This window comes from Rhinolophus ferrumequinum, chromosome 2 (genome assembly GCF_004115265.2).
Source record: "Rhinolophus ferrumequinum isolate MPI-CBG mRhiFer1 chromosome 2, mRhiFer1_v1.p, whole genome shotgun sequence".
Classification (NCBI taxonomy): domain Eukaryota; kingdom Metazoa; phylum Chordata; class Mammalia; order Chiroptera; family Rhinolophidae; genus Rhinolophus; species Rhinolophus ferrumequinum.
The window spans coordinates 105,567,361-105,590,639 of NC_046285.1; the positions used below are offsets into that span (position 1 = coordinate 105,567,361).

A 23,279-nucleotide genomic window follows, 5' to 3' on the forward strand; every position below is an offset into this window, starting at 1 on the left:
GCAACACCCACTGGAAAATGTTCAAAAGCATAAAGAAAGAAAGAACAGAACCTATCCACAATCCCAATGTGAATATATCGGTATGTTTTCCTCTAGTCTATCTGAGAGTATATAAGGTCTGACAATTAAGTTCACGAACTTTGTTGCAACAATGTTACTAACCTTTTTTTGATATCAGAGGGATTAGACATTATGAATTTTTACCAATTGGAGAAACAGTTAACCAAGTTTACTATTTGGAAGTGCTGAAAAGGCTGCGTGAAAAAGTTAGACGACCTGAACTTTTCGCCCACAATTCATGGCTCTTGCATCACGACAATGCACCAGCTCACACAGCACTGTCTGTGAGGGAGTTTTTAGCCAGTAAACAAATAGCCGTATTGGAACACCCTCCCTACTCACCTGATCTGGCCCCCAGTGATTTCTTTCTTTACCCAAAGATAAAGGAAATATTGAAAGAAAGACATTTTGATGACATTCAGGACATCAAGGGTAATATGACAACAGGTCTGATGGTCATTCCAGAAAAAGTTCCAAAATTGCTTTGAAGGGTGGACTAGGCACTGGCGTCGGTGCATAGCTTCCCAAGGGGAGTACTTGGAAGGTGACCATAGTGATACTCAGCGATGAGGCATGTGTCACTTTTTCTAGGATGAGTTCGCAAACGTAATTGCCAGACCTCGTATGTACCTGCTACCCTGTATTACGCAGCCAACTGAGTGGCCTCAGCGATCACTCTGCAGGCTTCTGTGATGGGTGGTCTGAGCACCAGGGATTCTGAAGCTCCCATACTCTGAAAATGAGCAGTCACCTTTAAGAAGAGCTGCTTTTCTTCAGACGGGTTGTTAATATGGACCCTGGGTTTCTCCCGTCTTGGCTTCCGTAGCCCAGAACACCATAGCTGGGATTGGAGTTGGCATTAGCCACGAGCTCATCACTCTGGAGATCACCTCCCGTGAGGTCCCGGATCTGACCCTCATTGATCTTCCCGGCATTGCCAGGGTGGCCGTGGGAAACCAGCCCCAGGACATTGGACTGCAGGTAAGCATCTGGAACTTGGCAACGGGCAAAGCTGAACTTGAGGAGACTTCTGAGGCCTCTGATGGCTGTCCTAAGGGCTCTGGTATGTCTCCCCAGCCCTCTGAGTGGCTGGGGAGGAGACGGGGGTGGGACCTTCCAGGCCAGGGGCCTCATACTCAGGGTCTGACCAGAGCCTGGCAGGTCATGGAAACAAATTGACTCTGGGACTGGAGGTGCATGGACAGCTCATGCTCTGCCTGATGTTGTCGTGTGGGAATGTGGGCCCCGTGTCATCAGCTGTCCTGATATTCCAAAGAAGCCAGAGATTTGGATTTTTCCATGAAATCTGCCAATGTCAGCAACAAAAATATCCTGCCCCAAGTTTCATACCTCTTTTCTTCTCTTTATTAAATTCCTGTTTAAAATATTACAAAAGGAATGTGTTCTATTATTGAAATTCACAAGCTAGACCACAAAGGGCATTATTCTGTCCCAGCCCAGTACCACTGGGCACGTAGCCCTGCACGCCATTTCCTGTGTGTGCACCTGACACGTACTACCTGGCAACCAATCATAATTACTAAGCTGATTAAATCATTTCCGATCGTTTTTTCATTAACCATTTACTTCGCATCTAACTTTCCTCTGTTATAAATAACACTTAAAAAGGAACCAAGGACCCATAAGAAAAGAGTAGGGGAGGAAAAATAAGAACTTACAAAAAAGTAACTAAAAAAGACTTTATAAGTATGATAAACCTCCCTTGCTATTCACCCAAAGTAGAATTACTCTAAAAACCAGTGACTGGCAACCACGACACGTTTGTCCAAATGTTCCTTGCAACTGACTGCTTGACCAGCGTCATAGCTAACTGACTTTTTACTTTCCTGGTTTTGACCAAGTTACACGCTCTCCTCTCTCTCCGACGCTTCCTCAGGCTAAGCACTCCTTTCGATGGGCAAAGGAGAGTATGTTCCCTCACAGCAAACTGCTTGGCAGGATGAGGACACAGGACTTGAAGGGGGGAAAACTGACAAAATGCCATAGTTTGGGGCTGCAAGAGTCTGGGGTACAGAGAAATAAAATGACAAATATAAACAGACTCAATTAAGTCATTTTTATTTTTATATGGATTTGCAGGGTTTCATTGTTTACATGATGCTATTTTGTGCTCATGTGATACAAATTTCTTACATATGATACAATACTGGTTTTGCAGTATTGTATTCCGTGCACAACTTAATGTAACTAGATGGGATATCATATGAGCAAAATTGCATCCGAATTGTACCAAAATATAAGGAAATATGTCTCAAGGTGATAGCCTTGTCGGTATTTATTTATATCGTCCATGAGGAAAATATTATTGAAATTTGGTATTTAAAGGCCTATGTTGTCCACATTTCTTTTGCTTACAAATTCTAAGAAATTTTATTGAATTTCTCGAATTTGAATGAGCTAGACCTGTGCCAAGAACAAAGTGCAGAAAATTCATTAATATTAGGCATAAACATATGTAGTGAGTGATATTGATTGATTTACTGTTGGAGCAGGCATTGAGCACCTGCCACTGGGGGGCGCTGTGCTGGGCTCTGCAATAACACGTCAGGGATCACGAGCCCGCACCGCGGGCCTCCGGCGCAGGTACGACACACACAAATCACGCTGATAGAAGGCAGAATCTCAGAAGCATTTCAGGTGCTATCCGGAGAGGGAGGAGTGGTCTCACTGGCTACAGGAATCAGAGTCTTTGGGAAAGGACAAAGACCAGTGCCAGTGATGGGCACTGAGGGATAAGTAGGAAATCAACAGATCGCTCAATTAGGGCAGGTGGGACAGGCATTCCAGAGGAAGGGGACAGGTCATGCCACAGGCCAGAAGTGTGATGTCAGCTCTGGCATGACACTGATTTCCATAATGACACCTGTCTCGCTGTGTTGTTTGTTGGATGACCAGAGATGTACTCTTCCTTTGTGTGATTTTTGGCATCAATCAGATCAAGCAACTCATCAGGAAATACATCCAGAGGCAACAGACAATCAACTTGGTGGTGGTCCCCTGCAACGTGGACATCGCCACCACAGAGGCACTCAGCATGGCCCAGGAGGTGGACCCCGAAGGAGACAGGACCATAGGTAAGAAGAGGGAGCCAAGTTTCCAGAGGACAGGAAGGGAGGGGGAGAGCCTCGCAGGTCGTGGAATTAGGGCCACTATGAGGGACGCCCGCATCTGCACGAGATCCAAGTGCTGTCCCCGCAGAAGCTGCAGGGACTGGGTGCATTCACACACCGCAGATGCGTGGGTCATCTTCACTCAGTCAGGGTTCCACGTGTCCCCAGGATTGGGTTCCTCACCCTCCTTCTTTTTGTCCATCATTTGCATCCATGAACAACTCTGGATGGGGGATGAGACCTGCTTTGTTTGCTCTCCTCAATGGTCCAGAAAGGAGAAAGTGGCCCATCAGTTCTGCCATTCCCTAGGAATGGGAACAGGAAGAAAGCTTCCGAAAGCCTCATTTACCACACTACCAGGCCAGCACTGGTGCATGAGTGTCTGCAGGATTATTGATATTCAATCAGAACTCTTCAGGGGAACTGGGATGTCTTAAATTTCTTTTTAAGAAAATGTCACCCTGGAAGACATTATAGGGGACTTGATTTAAGAGCACAGATGGCCTAGGTTTGAATCGTTGTTTTACCACTTAACTGGCTCCGTATCCTTGGGCAATATGTTAAACCTCTCCTAGGCTCAGTCTCCTCATCTGTAAAATTGTACTAACAGTAACACCTATCTGCTAGGGTCGTTGGGAGGATTACAGGAAGAAATATTGTGTGCACATAGTGTATACTCAGCACATGATAGCTGCTCTGTTTTTAACGTTGTTTATTATCACTTCACCAGTCATTCCACCTACCCATAGAGTTTACCGGAGGATTACAGGAAGAAATATTGTGTGCACATAGTGTATACTCAGCACATGATAGCTGCTCTGTTTTTAACGTTGTTTATTATCACTTCACCAGTCATTCCACCTACCCATAGAGTTTACCTTCCTGAAAACATGGAAGTCATTTCTTTTTTTAATTTATTTTTAATTTATTTTTATTTTTATTGGGGAATGGGAACAGGACTTTGTTGGGGAATAGTGTGTACTTCCAGGACTTTTCCAAGTCAAGTTGTTGTCCTTTCAGTCTTAGTTGTGGAGGGCGCAGCTCAGCTCCAGATCCAGTTGCCGTTGCTAGTTGTAGGGGGCGCAGCCCACCATCCCTTGCGGGAGTTGAACTGGCAACCTTGTTGTTGAGAGCCCGTGCTCCAACCAACTGAGCCATCCGGGAGCTCAGTGGCAGCTCAGCTCAAGGTGCTGTGTTCAATCTTAGTTGCAGGGGGCGGAGCCCACCATCCCTTGGACTCTGGCAACCTTGTGGTTTAGAGCCCTTGCTCCAACCAACTGAGCCATCTGGCCACCCAGGAGCTGAGCGGCAGCTCATTGACTTCATTCTAGTTGCAGAGTGTGCAGCTCTCTGGTCCATGTGGGAATCGAACCAGCAGCCCCGTTGCCCAGAGCTCGTGCTCTAACCAGCTGAGCCCCCCGTCTGCCCGAAAGTCGTTTCTTTCGACTAAGTGGATACTCAGTATAAAATTGCCCTTTCTATTTCTTCCCAAATGCCTGATAGTCCAGTAAGGATAGAAATCAATATTGGGAATACACTTGAAGTATAAGGTTGTACTACACACCACACTACGTGTGTGACTGGTAATACTCACTTCTGCAGGCATCACAACACAGTGAGCTATGGAGAGAGTTCAGGCTTTGTATTGCTTGTCATCGTGAGTCCAAATGCTTTCTCTTCTCACAGCCATAAGTCATCGGGGACAGCTTAGTGGTGTCCAAAATAGGTAATATCATCTGCCTGGTACATAGATCTATTTGGATATTAATATCTCTACAGAAATTTAGGAACACTTCTTATTAACATTCAGGTTCCTTGTGCTCTCATTAGCCATAGATTCAAATAACCAAATGTTCCCACTAAATATCAGCCATTCTTATTATGAATACAACCAAGTACTATAGTCACAGAGTGTATGTAATCAGACCTCAGTATAATCCAAAACATTATAACATCAGTGCAAATTTTTTATGCTATTCATTCTGAGTCAAGGACACAAACAGAGAAAAGTGTGCCAGGTTTAACAAGGAAATGGAGTCACAACCACGTTCATAGCAGTATCATTCATAATAGCCAAGGTGAAAATAAACCAAGTGTCTATCAAGGATGAATGGATAAGCAAAATGTAATGTATCTATACAATGGAGTATTATTCAGCCTTAGAAAGGAAGGACCTTCTAATACATGCTACGACACGGATGCCCCTGGAGGGCGTTCTGCTGAGTGAAATAAGCCAGTCAGAGAAAGAGAAATGCTGTGATCTGACTTGTGTGAGATTTCTAGAGTAATCAAATTCACAGAGACAGACAGCAGAGTGGTGGTTGCCCGGGATGGAGACAGGGGAACAGAGTTAATGAATGGGCATCGTGTGTCAGTTTGGCAAGGTGAAAAGAATCCTGGAGATGGACGCTGGTGATGGTGACACAACAATGAGAATATGCTTAAGGCCACTGAACTGTACTGAAAAATAGCTACAATGGTAAATTTTATGTTATGTATATATTTTACCACAATTTTTTAAAAATTGATTTTTTTAAAAGATTTTATTGGGGAATGTTGGGGAACAGTGTGTTTCTCCAGGGCCCATCAGCTCCAAGTCGTTGTCCTTCAGTCTAGTTGTGGGGAGCACAGCTCAGCTCCAAGTTCGGTCACCGTTTCAATCTTTAGTTACAGGGGCACAGCCCACCAGCCCATGCGGGAATTGAACAGAAATCTTGTTGTTGAGAGCTCGCACTCTAACCAACTGAGCCGTCCGGCCGCCCCTCTGGAAGCTCAATTTAGTTGTGGAGGGCGCAGCTCACTGGCCCATGTGGGAACTGAACTGGCAGCCCTGTTCAGAGCTCGTGCTCTAACCAACTGAGCCATCCGGCCACCCCCCAAAAATGGATAGTTTTAAAAACAGGGGTAATGGAGGGTGAAGTGAAGGGGGAAGATCATATTTTCATCAGTTGAGTTATTCTCGTCTACACATGAGTATATATTACCACAATGTTTGATACAGGAAACTGAAGGATTTACCACAATTCTAACAGCAAGCCTCAATTTTTATTATCTTACTACTTTTCTCAGAATAAAGTACAGTGATCTAGGCTTTCATGAATAATTACTGGTTCCGGGGAAGAGCTTTCTCTCCTCTTAGTGGAGGGTCCTTTTCTGTACCAGTGGAAGGTACAAAAGTAGATTTGGGGACATCTTAGCTCTGTTAGTAGCATGAAGGTCTGTGCTCACACAAGCCTGTTAGTGAGTATGCTCCTAAGTGAAAACTTTTGGTAATAAAACTGCCTCAGTGCCAGGAACGCTTCTTAGAAACGTGGTGATAGAGCCTGTCACCTGTGATGACGCCTGCTGCCCTAGTGTGTGGCAGACAGCAGGCACCCACAAAACAATGGTCAGGTAAATTATGCAAGGCACTTAGTGAACTGAATGAGTGGGTGAACGAATAAGGGGGTAACAATGGAGTGAATGAACGACGTCAGGCACTGGACAATCAGGCTGCAGAAGACTTCGTTGGTTCTAGCCAAAAAAGAATCCTGGAGCCTACCAGTGTTCAAATATATTTGAGGAGAGAACTGACCTTTCCATTGCCCTTCTGTTGTTGTTTTTTTTTTTTAATATTTGGTTTCTTTGCAGTCTCAAGGTAGCTTCTTCTGTATGTTTTTAGTTGTAAGGCTTTTGTTCAGCTAGACTTCAGGCGAGTCTCAATGATGCTTGTTCTGTAGTTTGGTTGTAATTGGCGTGGTCCTGCGAGGAGGGGAGCACAGCATTTGCCTGCTCCGCCATCTTGACCGGAAGTCACTCCACTGTCTTTCTTTAATTATCTCACAGGGATCCTGACCAAACCAGACCTGGTGGACAAGGGCACTGAAAAAGTTGTCGTGAACGTGGTCCAGAACCTCACATACCGTCTCAAGAAGGGCTACATGATTGTGAAATGCCGGGGCCAGCAGGACATCACAAACAAGCTGAGCTTGGCAGAGGCGACCAAGAAAGAAATGATGTTCTTTCAAACACATCCATATTTCAGGTGAGATGCTAGTGGACAACCCTAGAACTGGCGTTCATGGAAGCCAGCCCCACCTCCCAGGATTGGCCAAGATGATAACCAAATTGTGTATAGAAATTATATTACACAACGCAGCATAAACTATCCTTGTCTGTTTTAATGCTAAATTTATTGGTTTATTTAAACAAGCCATTTTTTCGTGGACTCTAATGACACTGCTGATTAAAAACTATAATATGGCATTTCAGGGAGTGTAGAGCCTTTTGGTTTCCCAAAACTTTTCACCTGCTTCCTCATTGGAGTCCCACAAAATCTTAAGACATACATACGGCAGGTAAGGGTCTTCCCATTTTTGTAGGTAAGGATAATGAGGTCAGATCAATAGTGAAAGGAAACAAGACTAGAAACAGACCTAAGTTCTCCTAAGTTCCAGAAACCTATGTTGACCATCACACGTGGGATGGTCAACATGACAACCTGCTTTAGGGCACTCACCACGTCTTTAGAGCCTGCAAACTGACTGGTTTTATGACTTATAAATTATCCTGTGGGGGTGGCAATTTGCAAGACATTGGGATTTTTCTCCCATTGAATCGGGCACTTTGCCCTTTCGTTTAATCCAGGAATTTGCTAGTCTGAGTGATGTGGGAGCAGTGCAGTGAGACCCAGAAGTCACCCCTGCTTTAAAGAGGCATGCAGTGGAAACCAGAATTTGGGGAGACCAGGTTGGCTGTGGGCCCTTGGGAAAGGACTCAGCCTGTCTGAGCTTTCACTTTCTCATGTGCTCAGGGAGTGTTACCACTGCTTCCTAGGGTTGTGTTTCGGATTAAATAATTTGACACACGCAGAGGTTCTGGTACACTCCAGAAATACCACCCCGGTTCCTTCTCTCTTCCTCTCTGCTCCTGCCCTGAATGGAAGAAACAGATCATTTTCAACAGCATTGGGGGTCACAGGGGAGGGGGAATCTGCTCACTGAGCAGAGGGAAGATTATATAACAATCACGCCCACGGTTCTCAACCCTGGGCTAGCAGCAGAAAGAGTTCATTAGAATCCAGCTGGTGCCCTGTCCCAGAGTTCCCGAGGTCTGGGGTGGGGCCCAAGAATTTGCATTTCTCTCAAGTTTCCGGTGGAGATTGCTATTGCTGGTCCAGGGACCATAGTTTGAAAACCATGGCTCAAGGCTTTGGGCAAAATTAAGTCTAGGATGAGAACGTGTGTTGTGGTGCTTTGTCGCTGAGCATCCAGGGTGAAATCCTCAAGTGTGCATGTGCTGGAAGTCAGCCCTTGCACAGAGGCGTTCCAAGCAGCACTAGAAAAACAATCCTATGGGGGGGGGGCGGGTCCTTCCTGAATCTGTGTTGACAGCAAACCATCTGCAGCCAGACTGCCTGCGGTGTGGCCCTGGGTGAGCTACTTAACCTCTCTGTGCTTTGCCTTTCTCTCTCTAAAATCGGTTGTTCCATGATTAAATAGGTTACTATTTGTGAAGACCTTAGAATAGTGCCTGGCACTTAGTAAGCTCCATGTAAACATATTTTTGACTATACTTTTATTGTGGTAAGAACACTTACTCTGAGGTCTACCCCCTTACCAGCGTTCTAAGGGCACAGCACCGTTCTGTTAACTCGAAGCTCTGTGTTGTGCAGTGCTTCTCCGGAACTTCACTCTCCCCGCCTAACTGGGACTCCAAGTCCATCGATTAGCAACTCCCCTTTTCCTCTGCCTCCAAGCTTGGCAACCACCATTCCACTCTCAGATTGTGTGTTTGACTATTTCAGTAATAGCTTATTAAGTGGAATCCTGCAGCATTTGTCCTCCTGTGACTGGCTTCCCTCAGTTAGTATAATATTCTCCAGGTGCGTTCATGTGGTCACATATTACAGAATTTCCTTCTGTTTAAGGCTGAATCATATTCCATTGCCCTGTTAAAATCAAACACAGATGGAGACCAGACTTGAAAATTCCCTGAGCAGACAAAACCAGTTTAGTCACAGAGGCAAAGCGTAATGTAGTTTATTCTGCAAGAGAAGTGAGTGCCCCCTCCTGCAAATGCTTCTGAAAATCACAAGGGAAACTGAAACTGTTCCCTAAAACTGGCATGATGTAAACACTAGTCAATTTCCTTTTATTTAAGAAAATTCTAATATTATAACCAATCACTGTGAAGAATAGTCACTGCTTTCTCACTGTATAAGCTGCCCTGAGCCTCATTCCATGTTTTGGTTTCAGGGTTCCCGGTGTGCAATCACTTTTTTGCTGTGTGCACAGTAAGCTTTTACCGATTATTACACTTCAGTGATTCATTGGTTTTACTTCTGTTTTTTACTTCTGTTTTCTGTTTTCCTCAAATTTTGACAGCATGTGTATACCACCTCTTCTTTATCCATTCATCCCTTCATGACCACGTAGGTTGTTTCCATATCTTGGCTGTCGTGAATAATGCTGCAATCAATGTAGGAGTGCTAGTATCTCTTTGAGAGCCTGATTTCGACTCCTTTGGACAGACACCCAGAAGTGGGGCTGCTGGATCTTATAGTAGTTCTGTTTTTAATTTTTTGAGGAACCTCCATCCTGCTTTCCATAGTGGCTGTACCATTTTGCATTCCCACCGACAGTGCACAAGGGTTCCAATTTCTCCACATCCTCACCAACATTTGTCATTTTTAAATATATAATAGCCATCCTAGCAGATGTGACGTGGTATACCATTGTGGTTTTGATTTGCATTTCCCTGATGACTAGTGACACTGAGCAGCTTTCTATATACCTGTTGGCCACTGGCATGTCTTCTTTGAAGAAATCTCTATTCAAGTCTTTAGCCCATTTTTTAATAACGTTATTAGTTTTGGGGTTTTTTGTTTGTTGGTTGGTTGGTTTTTGCTATTGAGTTGTAGGAGTTCCTTCTATAGTTTGAAAATGAACCCCTTATGTGATACAAGCACTTGAAAATATTTTCTCTCATTCTGCAGGTTGCTTTTTCCTCTGTTGATTATTTCCTTTGCTGTGCAGGAGCTTTTCAGTTTGATATAGTCCCACTTTAGTCTCTTTTTCTTTTCTTGTCTGTGTTTTTGGTGTCATATTCATGAGACCAATATTATTTGAGACCAATATCATGAAGACTTTCCCCTGTGTTTTTTTTTTTTTTTCTAGGAGTTTTACAGTTTCAGGACTTACTTAGGTTTAAGCCTTCCATCAATTGTCAGTTGACTTTTGTGTGTGGTATGAGATAAGGATCCAATTTTATTCTTTTGCTTGGGGAGATATAGTTCTCGTAACATCACTGGTTGAAGAGATTTTCTTTTCTCCGTTGTGTATTCTTGGCACCGTTATTGAAGATGGGTTGACCGTATCTGCATGGATTTATTTCTGGGCTCTCTATTCTGTGCGTGTCCATCCTTATACTAGCACTATGCTGTTTTGTAATAAGAAACTGTAGCTTTGCAATACATTTTGAAATCAGGACGTGTGATGCCTCCAGCTTTGTTCGTCTTTCTCAGGATTGATTTGGCTGTTCAGGGATAAATATTTCTTACAAGAAATAAAATACTAGTTTGGACAAGTCAATAAGCCTCTATGAAGTTAGGTTTGTTTTGTTTTTCTGTAGATAAACTTACTTTATGAGTTTCTTTGGGATGATAAAGAGAGAAAATGCACGTAACCTTCCTAGAAGCGCCGTGCTTGCCTAAAGATAGGCTCATCTCATAATTAGCAACTGCCTTTCTCATGTACTACAGGGTTCTCTGAGGGCATGTGTCACTTCAGAGAGCCGAGCTCATCTACCCACTTCCAAAGCCAGTGCTGGGAAATGACCGCATGGGCTCATCCTGAATTCATGTGTGCTGTCTTGTTTCAGAGCCCTCCTGGAGGAAGGGAAGGCCACGGTGCCCCGTCTGGCAGAAAGACTCACCTCCGAGCTCATCTTTCATATCAATGTGAGTCGAGGGCTGGGTTGCAAGTCATACAAATTGTAGCCTGCCCAAGTCCCTCTCTCAGTCTTGGGTTGGCTAAGACACCCCACTGAATGGCCCAAATAAGCAAACAAACAAGTACACCCTGAAAACCAAATTTCTCATGGTCAGAGGCTCGTAGGAGAGCGTCTGAAACAGGAAAGGAACAGCTGCCCAATGTTGAAATGAAAAGTTGGAGCAGTCAATTTGGGGGAAGCAAAAAGGGAGGAGGGAAACTATTATACCGGTTTAGCAGTGTAAAGAGGAATGAACACCAAGTTCGCAAATTTTTCTCTTTCTCAATGGGTTGTTAACACTTCACAGTATAAAAGACATTTTCCCAGCCTCACACTTGTAAGAAATACACCTTCAGTTTTCACTGATTCTCAAAAATGAACAACTGCCGACAAATGTCTTGTGACGTCATTAAAGATGGGAGAAGTGTGGTTTAGTATTTATGGCGAAATAGAATATTTGTAGGGCTTGCCTGAACCTTTGTACATGAGGTTGAATAACACGGCAAGACTGAAGGGTTAACCCTTAGAGCAGGGATGATCCCAGGGTCTGGGTTCCAGTCCCTGCTAAACTACGTGCCAGATGAAAGCAATGATACTCTTTTGAGCCAGGAAACACATACTTAAATAATACTCGGTTGCAAGGAGGCAGTGGTTCTGAAACTGTAATACACACAAGAATTACCTGGTAATTTTGTTAAAACTCATATTCCTGGAGCTCAGCCCAGAGTTTCTGAGTCAATAGGTCTAGTGCGGGGCCCATGAATTTGCACTGTTACGTTCCCAGGTGATCCCGGGAATACCCTTTGAGAAGCACTGGTATCGAGGCATAGCCTCATTCTGCAGTAGAGGGCTCCGAAAGAGAGAACCCTGTCTAACTGAGAAAAACATCTTGTTTTGCAAAAAGATGTTTGTTGCCTTTAGATAACTTTTTTGATAACATATTTCTCAACATTTAAATATTTTACATTAAAATTCGAATTAAAATCTGTACTATTTTTCATTAATTTTTTAAATGTATATCAAGACTCCGTTATGATAACTATAGACTCAGTTATGAAAGACTCAGTTATGAAATATAAAAAAAATTTAGTACCTTTCTGCCTATAGATACGAACTATCCAAAAAAGAACAACAACAAAAAAGCCTGTGAGACCTTAACTTCTTGGCATGTCCCACCTTGGTCATCATTTTCTGTAGCCTTGGCAAGCTGCCTCTAAATGCCAATGAACTCAGCCCGGCTGGCTGCAGTGACCTCGTGCACCGAAACAGAAATTGGGGCCACTGCTCACACTGGTGTCTTTACTTGCAGTGTTCACCTGCGTGGGCTTTGGAGGTGGTGAGCAGTGTACAAATTGGAACTCTGCCACTTACTAACTCAGCGATGACATCAATTTGCCTCTCTGAGCCCTAGGTTCCTCCCTTGTATAAAGGAAGCAACAAAGCCATGTGCTTTGCTGCAATGTGGGGCTTCACTGAGATGCGGAGGGCTTGCAACGATGCTTGGCCCCAAGACAACCCTCCCCGGTACCATCCTTCTCCTCCTTAGTTGGTTACAACTCTACCCAGCCTGACACCGGCACCCAAGACATATCCTCTACCAAAGCACCATTTATCAGTTTATAATCCTCACATTGTCACCAACAAAACATGTTACTAAAGAAAGCTTACATCATATTCAAGTGTACTTATTCTCGAAATCCAAAGCACGGAACCCGAGCAAACAAAAACAAACACTGGCCACCACCTGATTCCTCCACACGCCACCTGCATAACAGAATTCTGCACCCGACATTCAAGCTGCAGCATCCCCATTGCCTGCCACGCCCCCCTTGGGCTCCTTGACAAGCCTGCATCTCAACAAGCTCACACAATAATAGAAATTGTGCATCATCTCAAATGCTTTCAGATGGGATTCTGCCCCCCTACCCAAGACATCTGTCATCTAATTGCAAGCTGTAGAGTTTCATTGTTTGCTGTCATTTTGTTCAGAAATCACTCCCGTTGTTAGAAAATCAAATCAGGGAGAGCCACCAGAGTGCGACAGAGGAGCTGCGCCAGTGTGGGGAAAACGTCCCCACCACTGATGCCGATAAGATGTTCTTTCTGATTGAGGTGAGCATTAGCGGGGACTCCACGTGACACTCAGACACGGACACTGGCCTCTCTGACACCAGATCCCTTTAGTGGCCGCATCCTTCCTGCTGGCCCAGCCCCTCCGGGGTGGCCCTCTGTGCTCCCCCAACCCGTGCGCTGCCGGGAGCCCTGTTCTGCCCTCCATGGTCTCACCTGGGAGAGGAGCCGGTCGGGTGGGTGATCTGACCTTCTTGCAGCCCCCATCCAACACCACACGCTGCTCCGCCAGGTCTCGGCTCTTTCATGTGATTACAGCACAGATTGATGACTTCATCTCATTTTCAGAAAGTTAAAGTGTTTAATCGGGACATTGAAAAGTTAGTACAAGGAGAAGAAATAGTAAAGGAAAAAGATACCCGCCTATACAACAAACTCAGAGAGGAGTTTCAAAACTGGATACTCATACTTTCAAACAATACCCAACAAGGTAAGTCACGGGACAGGGCTGCCCCTAAAAGCAGTGTCTTAAGGGTATGCCAAGACCAGAAGCTGGTTCTGACCCATCAAAAGTGTGTGAAGAGCTAACATGCCCCCACCAGGCACCTGGGACCCTTGTCACCCACGACTGCTTTCCATCACCATCATCCTGCAGCGTTACCCTCACCTCCTCAACAGAGCAATTCCACTTTCTCACGTCTTTGTTTTGAGGCCAGACAATTCCACTTACCCCATTTCCCCTTCTCTTCTCCCCTAATCCAAGACCGCAGAGGCCAAGGCTTTGATAAAACCTCCTTGCTCTGCCCTTCCATTCAGCTCCCGTCCAGATGCCAGTAGGGTGTGTTTGCATGTGTGTGTGTGTGTGTGTGTGTGTTCATTTGGGCACTTGACAAAAACAGCACTAGTCACTTTCGTGGTAGCTTTCCTCCAACTGTAGTCTGACTGTGTTTTTGAGAGACCTGTAAACGCTACAAGAATGTAACTTTCTATTTTCATTGAACTAATCCGATTCTTTTCTACCAACTGTAAACACTAAACTTCTCCCTCAGGGTGACGACTCAATTGAAAAACATTTTTATAGATTCAGATTTTTGTTTCTTGAAAGTCATTGTCAGACCACATTCGTCTTTTTGTTTTTTGTTTTTTTTCTTTTCATTGTGAAAAAAACTCCACGTAGAAACATTGCCTTTGGGTATAGTGGGTAAGCAACACAAAAAAAAATGTCTGTGGAAGTGTCAGAATTCGCCATGGTGGTGTGTTTTATGTTTCAGTTAAAAAAGTTATTCACGAAGAAGTCTCAAAATATGACAAGCAGTATCGCGGCAAAGAACTGGTGGGGTTTGTCAACTACAAGACGTTCGAGACCATCGTGCAGCAGTACATGGAACAACTGGTAGACCCCGCACTCGACATGCTCCAGAAGGCTGTTGGTGAGGCTGTCCGATGAAGGCCTTTTAAACGATCCCCAAGTACCTTCCATGGGTCTCCATGCCTTGCAGAGAGAGACAGGGATGGAATGATCAAATCCAGCCTGCAGATCTTCTTTGCCCATTTTGGGGAGTGGGGGGAGGGCAAGACCTACCCCTCCATGCAGTTGTGTGAGGAATAGTCAGGTGCTAACCCCGGGAGAACACACGTTCCACGAGAGAACAGGGAATGGATGGGACCTGCTCGGGGGTGGGTGATGACGGTGAATTTTGTGTCTCCCTGGGACCATGTGCACCCCTTCCTTCTCTCGTGATCTGTAAATCTGGGGAGCTCGGCCTTAGAATAGGGTCATGTGTCATGATTTCTCCTCTCTGTGTCTTCAACCCATTTTCTTACTGCTTGCATTTTACCGATGTTTTGTCTTTCCTTTGGTCAGAAATTGTCCGGCAAAATTTCGTTGACACAGCCAAAAAACATTTTGACGAGTTTGCCAACCTTAATCAAATAGCCCAGGTAAGCGCCCACAGTTTACTGCTGGTCACCTGTTCTACTGGCTAATTCACGCGAGTCTAACCTTTGGAAAGAGTTGGATATGTACTGTTGTTTGGAAATACTGAAGCCAGGGTTATATTTGCCGCTGTGCTGGGCTGGCGACTCCAGCAACATTGCCGTTTTGCTTCTGCTCAGGAGTTAGTGGGCACTCCCTGGGAAAAGTGAAATAGCACGTGACCTTGTTCTCTCTTCGCCATAATCTTCTACAGCTTGGCATGACGTGTCTGAACATATGATTGCCCCTAGTCACTGGTTGGTACTTTGGATCTTTTTCTAGCACAAAGGACAGCATTGTCTGCTAGTGTTCGTCCAAAATCTTTATAAGTCTGACTTAAAAATATTGCCACAGCTGTGTGGGTTTCCACTCAACAACTTAGCAACTCCCCCTAAACCCCTCACTCAGTAAAGGAGAGAGAGGGGTGTCCAGCTCCCACCTGGGTTCTAAATGAAAATCTTCCTCTGCTGTGGGTCAGAATGTCATTCCACAATCTCATTCAGGTGAGCAAAGAAAAGAATGTCTGTCATTTTTCCCATAATGTAACTTAATTTCTCCTTTCACCTCTTTTGCCAGTTGGTGAAAAATATTAGGTTTGTTCAAAAGTAATTATGGTTTTTAATTGCAAAAACCGCAATTACTTTTGCACCAACCTAATAAATCTCACTTCTGAGTTCTCCAAGTTTCCCAGGGACTGCGTCTGAGTCCTGGGGTACTTCACCACAGGATGGGTGACATGCCTGGTCCTTGGTCACCTCCAGGGTGGCAACTTCCAGGATGTATGCTATCCTCCCTGGGCCTCAGCGGTTGGCTCCCTAGGTCCCCCATGCTCCCGACTGCAGGGTTGGTTCTCTTGAGCTCTTGCCAGCTGTACCAGGGCACAGAAGCACTCCACGGCAAACACAGGCTACCCTGGGGCTAAGGAAGCTCCAGCACCCACCAAGACCTCCATCCCTTGGTGCCATGCTCTGATAGCTAAGAAGTCTCACCACAGCATCCTGTGCCACACTGGGACTCCTGGAGCTCTCTGAGGCCAGTCCCCTCCACCACTGTACTTGCTCCTTCTGAGCTTCGTCAGAGGCAGGGGGCTTGTCACCTGCCTATGTCACTCTTCTTGGAAGTGATGCACCAGCCATTTCTGCTATCAGGCCCCAAACCTGTGAGTGGGTTTGACACATACGCTCCAAAAAAGAAGAAACATCAGCCCCTGTGAAACTCACAGACACTCGCTCACACTCTCTAAAACCACTGTCTCTGCCTTCCGTGTACAAAAGTCTGTTTGGAACTCAAAAGCCAAGAAGTGACTTTTCTCCACTAGGTCATCTGTTCCTTTCCCAAAATGCCTTTGATGGTGTGGGTGTCACAAGATTTCTGGGAAATAAATATCAAGCTGTTATCCCACTGCGTTCATTTGCACACTGGCATTTGAGTTGTTCTTGAAAGTGTGGGTTTCAACTAGAGAGACAAGAGTGATGGATGTAAAAATGTAAACTAAGCCACAGTTGAGGAAGCAAAAAGATGGTGACGTGGGAGAAAATGGAGGTCAGGGCAGAGAGGAAGAATGGTGGGAGACACGATGGGACTGGCATGAGCCAGGAGTACGGTAACGACATGGGACTGGTGAGGACAGCAACCACGGGTCAAGTGGGGACCCTGTGGAAATCACTACTTAGAGTCTTGGGACTTCTTTCACCTTGAATTATTTTTCATTCTGTGTTCAACATATTGATAGTACTTCCTGAGTCATTTAAGCAGTAAGAGGGGGGAAAGCAATGATGTGTTTCTCTTTCTTATCCAACCAGAACAAGATTGAAGACATAAAAGGGAAACAAATGCAAACGGCAGAAAATTTGATCCGCCTTCAGTTCAGGATGGAGCAGCTGGTTTATTGTCAAGACCAGATTTACAGCTCGGTTCTGAGAAAAGTCCGAAACGAGGTCTTTAACCCGCTCGAAAAGCCTTTACAGAATCCTCCATTGAAATCGTCTTTTTCAAATGATGAGTCTTCGATTTCCTCCATCACTGAAATCGGGGTACACCTGAATGCATACTTCTTGGTGAGTGTGGGTGCCCAGGTCAGCCCTCTGTGGCATGTGCCGGGCAGAGGGTAGGATGTCCTGATTGAGAGTTGTTTAGCTGAGTGAAGAAGAGAGGGACCACTATATGTACTAAATCCTTTCTGCTCTGATGAAGTACTCATGTATTGTCTCACTTATAATTTTACAGTAACCCTATTGAGATACTTTTAATTCATTTGCCCCAAATCAGGTTCTTCAAAGTACTTTATATTTTATGCGATGCATGAAGTATAAAATTACTGTTATCAGAATACAGCAAAATACAAGCACTAATCTCACTGATCGTCATTTAGCTTTCCTTGATGTTCAGAAGGCACTCAGCTCTTGAAACACCTGAAACTCACCAGCTTCACAAAAACAGGAAGGAAATTCCTTTCCCTAGATTTTGTGACCCAATCAACTTCGTGGTTTCTAACTCCCCACCCATGGGCTAAAGTACTAGGGCCCACAGAAAGGAAGATAACTTTAAAAAGCCACAAAGAAGTCCAACTCCTGAAGCCTTTTCTTAATCGGAAGAGAAAGTAGAGTTACCCAAATGTGGAGTCCAGCTGCCAGGCAAACTGGGCATGCGTATGAGGAAAATATGAGACCAGCACTGAAGCAGGTCCCAATGTGTTCCCAGAAGGGAGCCAGGGGATCATGGGGCCAGAAGGTCTCGAGAGGGAGGAGCTCCTCCTCCTGGGGGAGGAGCTCCTGGGCAGGCTGGGGTGCCCAGAATGTGCTATGGGTTTGCTAGTCTACCATGTAGGTTCTTAGTGCCAGCGGGAATGTCTGGGTAGTAAAGATTGGGCAGCCCAGACAGAACCTTCCCGTGGTTTGATACTGAACACGAGTTGGGTAGACGGGACCACCAGGATTTAGCAAGACAACCATGCATGCATCCAGAACCCCCAAGGCTTCTCTGCAGCCACAGGCCTTGGGCCAAGATCCCTGCAGCTAAGTCTTCTTACTCTGTCTTCCAGGAAACCAGCAACCGTCTCGCCAACCAGATCCCATTCATAATTCAGTATTTTGTGCTCCAAGAGAATGGCGATCACTTGGGGAAAGCCATGATGCAGATACTGCAGGAGAAGGAACACTACTCCTGGCTGCTTCAGGAGCAGAGTGAGACCGCCAACAAGAGGAGATTCCTCAAGGAGAAAATTTACCGGCTCACACAGGCACGGCGTGCTCTCTGTAAATTCTCCTGCTAAAGGCGGGGGACGGATGGAAGGGCAGCCATACTTTGTGGCTCATCTTATGTGCATTCATTGTAAGGCGAAGTGGTACAGGAAGTGGCTTGTCGTTCGGGGCCAAACTTTCCCAAAGCTGTCTGTGTTCAACTTGGCTGTGCTGCAATCGCCACCAGAGTTTTCGCAGGCAGTCCACATGTGCTCAGAGCTGTCACTTCCACCAACCTGAAGAGGTGGCTCTCCAGTCCTTAGTCCCCTTGGCCTCCAATTACAGCATTCTTCAATACTGCTATCATTCTTTGTTAATTTGATTCCCCCCACCCATCAGGTTAGGAGACCCTAGAGGGGGAGGTCAGTATTATATTCTTCTTTTGTATTTCCAGAATCTTGCATGGCAGCTGGCACAGAGTAGCCGCTTAATAAATAATATCTCATTAAACAAACGAATAATAGAGATTACCTAGGGCTATGGCTTCAATTCAGACTTTGGTGATTTGGCTTGGTGTCCGTCAGCTGGTCCCTTTCAGATGAATTTGGTCATGCCACCTGCTGCGATCCTGTTTCCCAGCTCTCCAGGAGAAGCAGGCTTGGAGGATGTACCATTTTTAATTTGTATGATTTGCATGGTTGCGACCAGCTCCCATGGCTATGTTAAGTCTCCTGAAGGGAAATTCAGTAAGGAAAAGCATTTTTTAAAAAAATACAGAGCTTCGTACTAGTACTCATCTCCAGATGGGAGGATTATGGCTAATTTTATTTTCTTCTTCACACTAAGCGATAACGGGAATCACAGGAATTTTAGGAAGGTTAAGTAAAACCATTTCTACCAACTACCTGTCCTAGAGCAGGTGTTCAAAAATGCCAACCATGCTTCCTCCGTCAAAGACCTCTTGTATTCTTTATCGCTAGGTTCAAAAAGAAGCCCTCACTCCTGAAGCTCTTCCAGCCAGCTCCTATGTTTAGTTCTTTGATATCTTTTTGAGTCAATTTTTGTATATGGTGTTAGATAAGAGTCCAGTTTCGTCATTTTGCGTGTGGATCTTCAGTTTTCCCAGCCCCATTTGTTGCAAAAACTGTCCTTTCTGATGGACCTTGGTACCCTTATCAAGAATCCTTTGACTGGATGTGCGAGGGTTTATTTCTGGGCCGTCTGTTCCATTCCATTGGTCTACATATATGTCGGTCTATATGCCAGTGGCACACAGTTTTGATAACTAGCTTTGTAGTGTTTCAAAATCTGGAAGTGTGAGTCCTTCAACTTTGTTCCTCTTTGTCAGGATTATTTTGTCTATTTAGGGTCTCTTGAGATGCCATTTGAATTTTAGGATTTTTTTTTTTAATTTCTCCAAAAAAATGTCGCTGGGATTTTGATAGGAATTGCACTGAATCTGTACATTGCTTGGGTAGTATTTGCACCTTAATAATATTAAGTCTTCCAATCACAAACACAGGATGTCTTTTCAATTTTTAAAAATTTCTTTAAGTGATGTTTTGCAGTTTTCACTGTACAAGTCTTTCACTTCCTTGATTAAGTTAATGCCTAAGTATTGTATTCCTTTTGAAGCTATTGCAAATGTAAATGTTTTCTTAATTTTCTTTTCAGGTTATTCATTGTTAGCCTACAGAAATGCAACTGGTTTTAATGTGTTGATTTTGTATCTTGCCACTTTGTTGAATTCATTTATTAGTTATAACAGTTTTCGTGGAATCTTTATGGTTTGCTTTTCCGCATATAAGTTCGTATCATCTGTGAACAGAGATAATTTTACTTCTTCCTTTCTGGTACGGTTTATTTCTTTATGTTACCTAATTGCTTGGGCTAGAACTTCCAACACTGTTGAATGAAAGCAAAAGTAGCATGAAAGCATCCTTGTCTAAAGTTACTCTGGTTTTAAAGAACGTTTGTGATATTGAAGCTGAAAATGAAGAGAACTGAAAAGACAAAACACTGGCCTTAGTTTGGGTGTCCTCTACTGGCTTTTTTAAAATTTGGCTTTTCCCCCTCATTTTGTGAGTTAGGTCAATGTGCAGATAGTTAGAAGCAGAGCTAAAGAGAAGAATTAAATCTCTTCAAATGATAAGCACTGTTGTGAAAATAAAGTATGATACTTAATATTTGTTCCATAGACTGTATTTTCAAAGCCTTCCCTAAATGTTCAATACGTTTCCCATACATGTGTACACACGCACACACCCAGCCTCAACAGAAGCTTCTCATGTACCACCTCAGGACTGATCCCCAAACCAGATTTGAGCTGTCCAGGGGGATGCCTGGGCTCTGGTGTCTGAGTTTCCAGGGGGTGGCCATAACAAAGTGCCACAAGCAGGATGACTTTAAAATACAAAACAACGGAAGTTTATTCTCTCACAGTTCTGGAGGCCAGAAGTCCGAAATCAAGGTGTCAGCGGGCTCAGCTCCCGGTGGAGCTCTGAGGGAGGATGTGTCCCAGGCCTCTCTCCCGAATCCTGCTGGTCCCCTGCACTCCTTGGCATCCCTTGACTTGTGGCTGCATCACTCCAGTCTCTGCCTCCGTCCTCACATGGTGGGTTTTTCTGTGTCTCCTTATATCAAGTCTCCCTTTCTTTTTTTAAAGGCACCAATCTGGATAAAGAACTCACCCTAAACCAGGATATTCTTATCTCAAGATCCCTAACTTAATGACATCTGCAAAGACCCTACTTCTTCCAAATACGGTCATATTTACACGCTGTAGGGATTACAACTTGGACATGTCTTCTGGGGAGTCACAATTCACCCAGCAGGTGAACTCTCGGAGCATGGAGCTGGGTGGATGGCCCGTGTTTTCGTTAGAATGAGCTAACTGCTAACTTAAGATCTCTGCAGCTTAACACACCCCGAGTGTGTTCCTCGCTCACGTCATGGCAGTATAAGGTGGGTTCTGGGCCTCACTGGCAGTTGGGGCACCAGTCTCCTTCCACCTAGTGGCCCCACCGTTGTGGCAGTCTTTGAGCGTCCACCTAATAAATAACCTCTGTATTAGACCATCAGGTGAGGAGAGAGTGTAGAGGGAGGGTTCCAGGAGCAGGCCTGGGAGCAGTGCACATCTCTTCCTACACAATCTATGGGCAGATCTCAGGCCCACAGCCACACTTAGCTGCAAGGCAGGCTGGGAAACATAGTCCAGCTAAGCATGGAGGAGGAAGAGGGAGCAGGATTTGGACACTGCCACACGTGTCCCACCAACACAGACGTGTTTTCTGCTCGTCTTATCCCAGGCTTGCTCGCTCACTCACACATGCACCCTACACACACACACACACTCACACACACACACACACACACACACACACACACACACACACACACTGTTTCCTCCTCCAGTGTTACTGTGGATCTGGGGTTTGTTCCTAATAAGTGTGGAAATAAACGAAATTCACCCAAATGAGACGAGCAAAGTTATTTATCCAGAGCTGACCAGCGAGGGGTCAGCCCCCATCACTTGTGGTTGGTGGACACTCACAGGCAGGAGAGGAGAAGGAAGCCTTCATAGTGGAAAAAGGGACAGCTCTGGGTGAGCCCTGATGGAGGCTGTGTCCTAAGGAAGCTGTGGGCGGGCTAACTAGAGGGGGGCGGGGCCAGTGTGGTTAGGATGCACTTTTACCTTTCTCTGGTTGGTCCTACATTGGAAGTGGGACAAAAATGAGAGAAGCTGTCAGTTACTAATCAAGTCCTGGATACTTTGAGACAACTGTTACAGGGTTATCATTTGGCTTCCTGAACTGGACACTAGAGACAGCGGTCTGAATTCCTACACAGCTGACGAACAACAGGCTGGCTTCCTGGGCTGGTTAACAGAGATAACGGCTTTGTTTCCTGGGCAGGTGGCTGCAAGCTATACATCAGAGTTCCGTTTTTATATACGGTCTGGCCATTGTCCGTGTGTATATTCAGTCCCTCACAGCTGACCGTACCCTGTGGGACCTTCCTCTCTCCTGTGCCCTGGACACGGCAGACCTGCTGCTGCAGGTGAATCTGATGCAAGTATCTGGTTATCTGCCTATACATAGGATCCATGCCTGTGTTCAGACTACCCTGAAATTCCTCACAGGGCTGGAAGGTGCTCTTTCGGGGTGAGGGTTGGGGGGAAGGTGTGTTTTCTTCAATCAGTGGTATAGCCCCATATAACTGAGCAGTATCCATGAAAAGATATCAACAGATGGGATAAAGAAGTTTGAATTTCCCATCTTGTTCCTACCCCTTGAGGCCCTAAAATGCCCCTTTTGTCAAGCATAGTGACATGGTATATTGGTAATGTATTGTTTCATAACAAATTACCCTGAATTTTACTTCCAAAAATTTTTTTTAATTTTATTGGGGAACACTGTGTTTCTCCAGGGACCATCAACTCCAAGTCGTTCTCCTTCAGTCTAGTTGCGGAGGGCACAGCTCAGCTCCAAGTCCAGTTGCTGTTTTCAATCTTTAGTTGCAGGGGGCGCAGCCCACCATCCTATGTAAGAATTGAACCGGCAACCTTGTTGAGAGCTCACGCTCTAACCAACTGAGCCATCCGGCCGCCCTTCCAGAAGCTCTGCAGCAGCTCATCTTCAATCTAGTTGAGGAGGGCACAGCTCACTGGCCCATGTGGGAATCGAACCGGCAATCCTGTTGTTCAGAACTCGCACTCTAACCAACTGAGCCATCCCGCCACCCTTACTTCCAAAATTTCTTATCTGTTTCTTTAAATCAGGAATTCACACGTATGCTGCAGCCAGGTGTCTCCAGCTCAGGGTCGCTTGTGAAGCTGCAGTCCAGCTGTGGGCCAGGCAGCTGCACTCTTATCTCAAGGCTTAGCAGGGACAA

The 23,279-nt window shown here is 45.1% G+C and overlaps 1 protein-coding gene across 2 annotated transcripts in view; it reads left to right on the plus strand.

Annotated features, from left to right (window-relative positions):
• MX2 (MX dynamin like GTPase 2) overlaps positions 1-20,552 on the plus strand; it is a 34,498-nt gene extending 13,946 nt beyond the window's left edge. For both annotated transcript variants that reach the window (XM_033089253.1, XM_033089263.1), the window contains exons 5-14: positions 887-1,041; positions 3,017-3,155; positions 7,017-7,215; positions 11,052-11,130; positions 13,152-13,274; positions 13,581-13,722; positions 14,504-14,662; positions 15,097-15,173; positions 17,010-17,264; positions 18,248-20,552. In XM_033089253.1, coding sequence (XP_032945144.1) covers positions 887-1,041; positions 3,017-3,155; positions 7,017-7,215; positions 11,052-11,130; positions 13,152-13,274; positions 13,581-13,722; positions 14,504-14,662; positions 15,097-15,173; positions 17,010-17,264; positions 18,248-18,478 — 1,559 coding nt within the window. In that variant the 3' untranslated portion in view covers positions 18,479-20,552. The remainder of the gene's footprint in view (positions 1-886; positions 1,042-3,016; positions 3,156-7,016; positions 7,216-11,051; positions 11,131-13,151; positions 13,275-13,580; positions 13,723-14,503; positions 14,663-15,096; positions 15,174-17,009; positions 17,265-18,247) is intronic.
• The last annotated feature ends 2,727 nt before the right edge of the window (positions 20,553-23,279 follow it).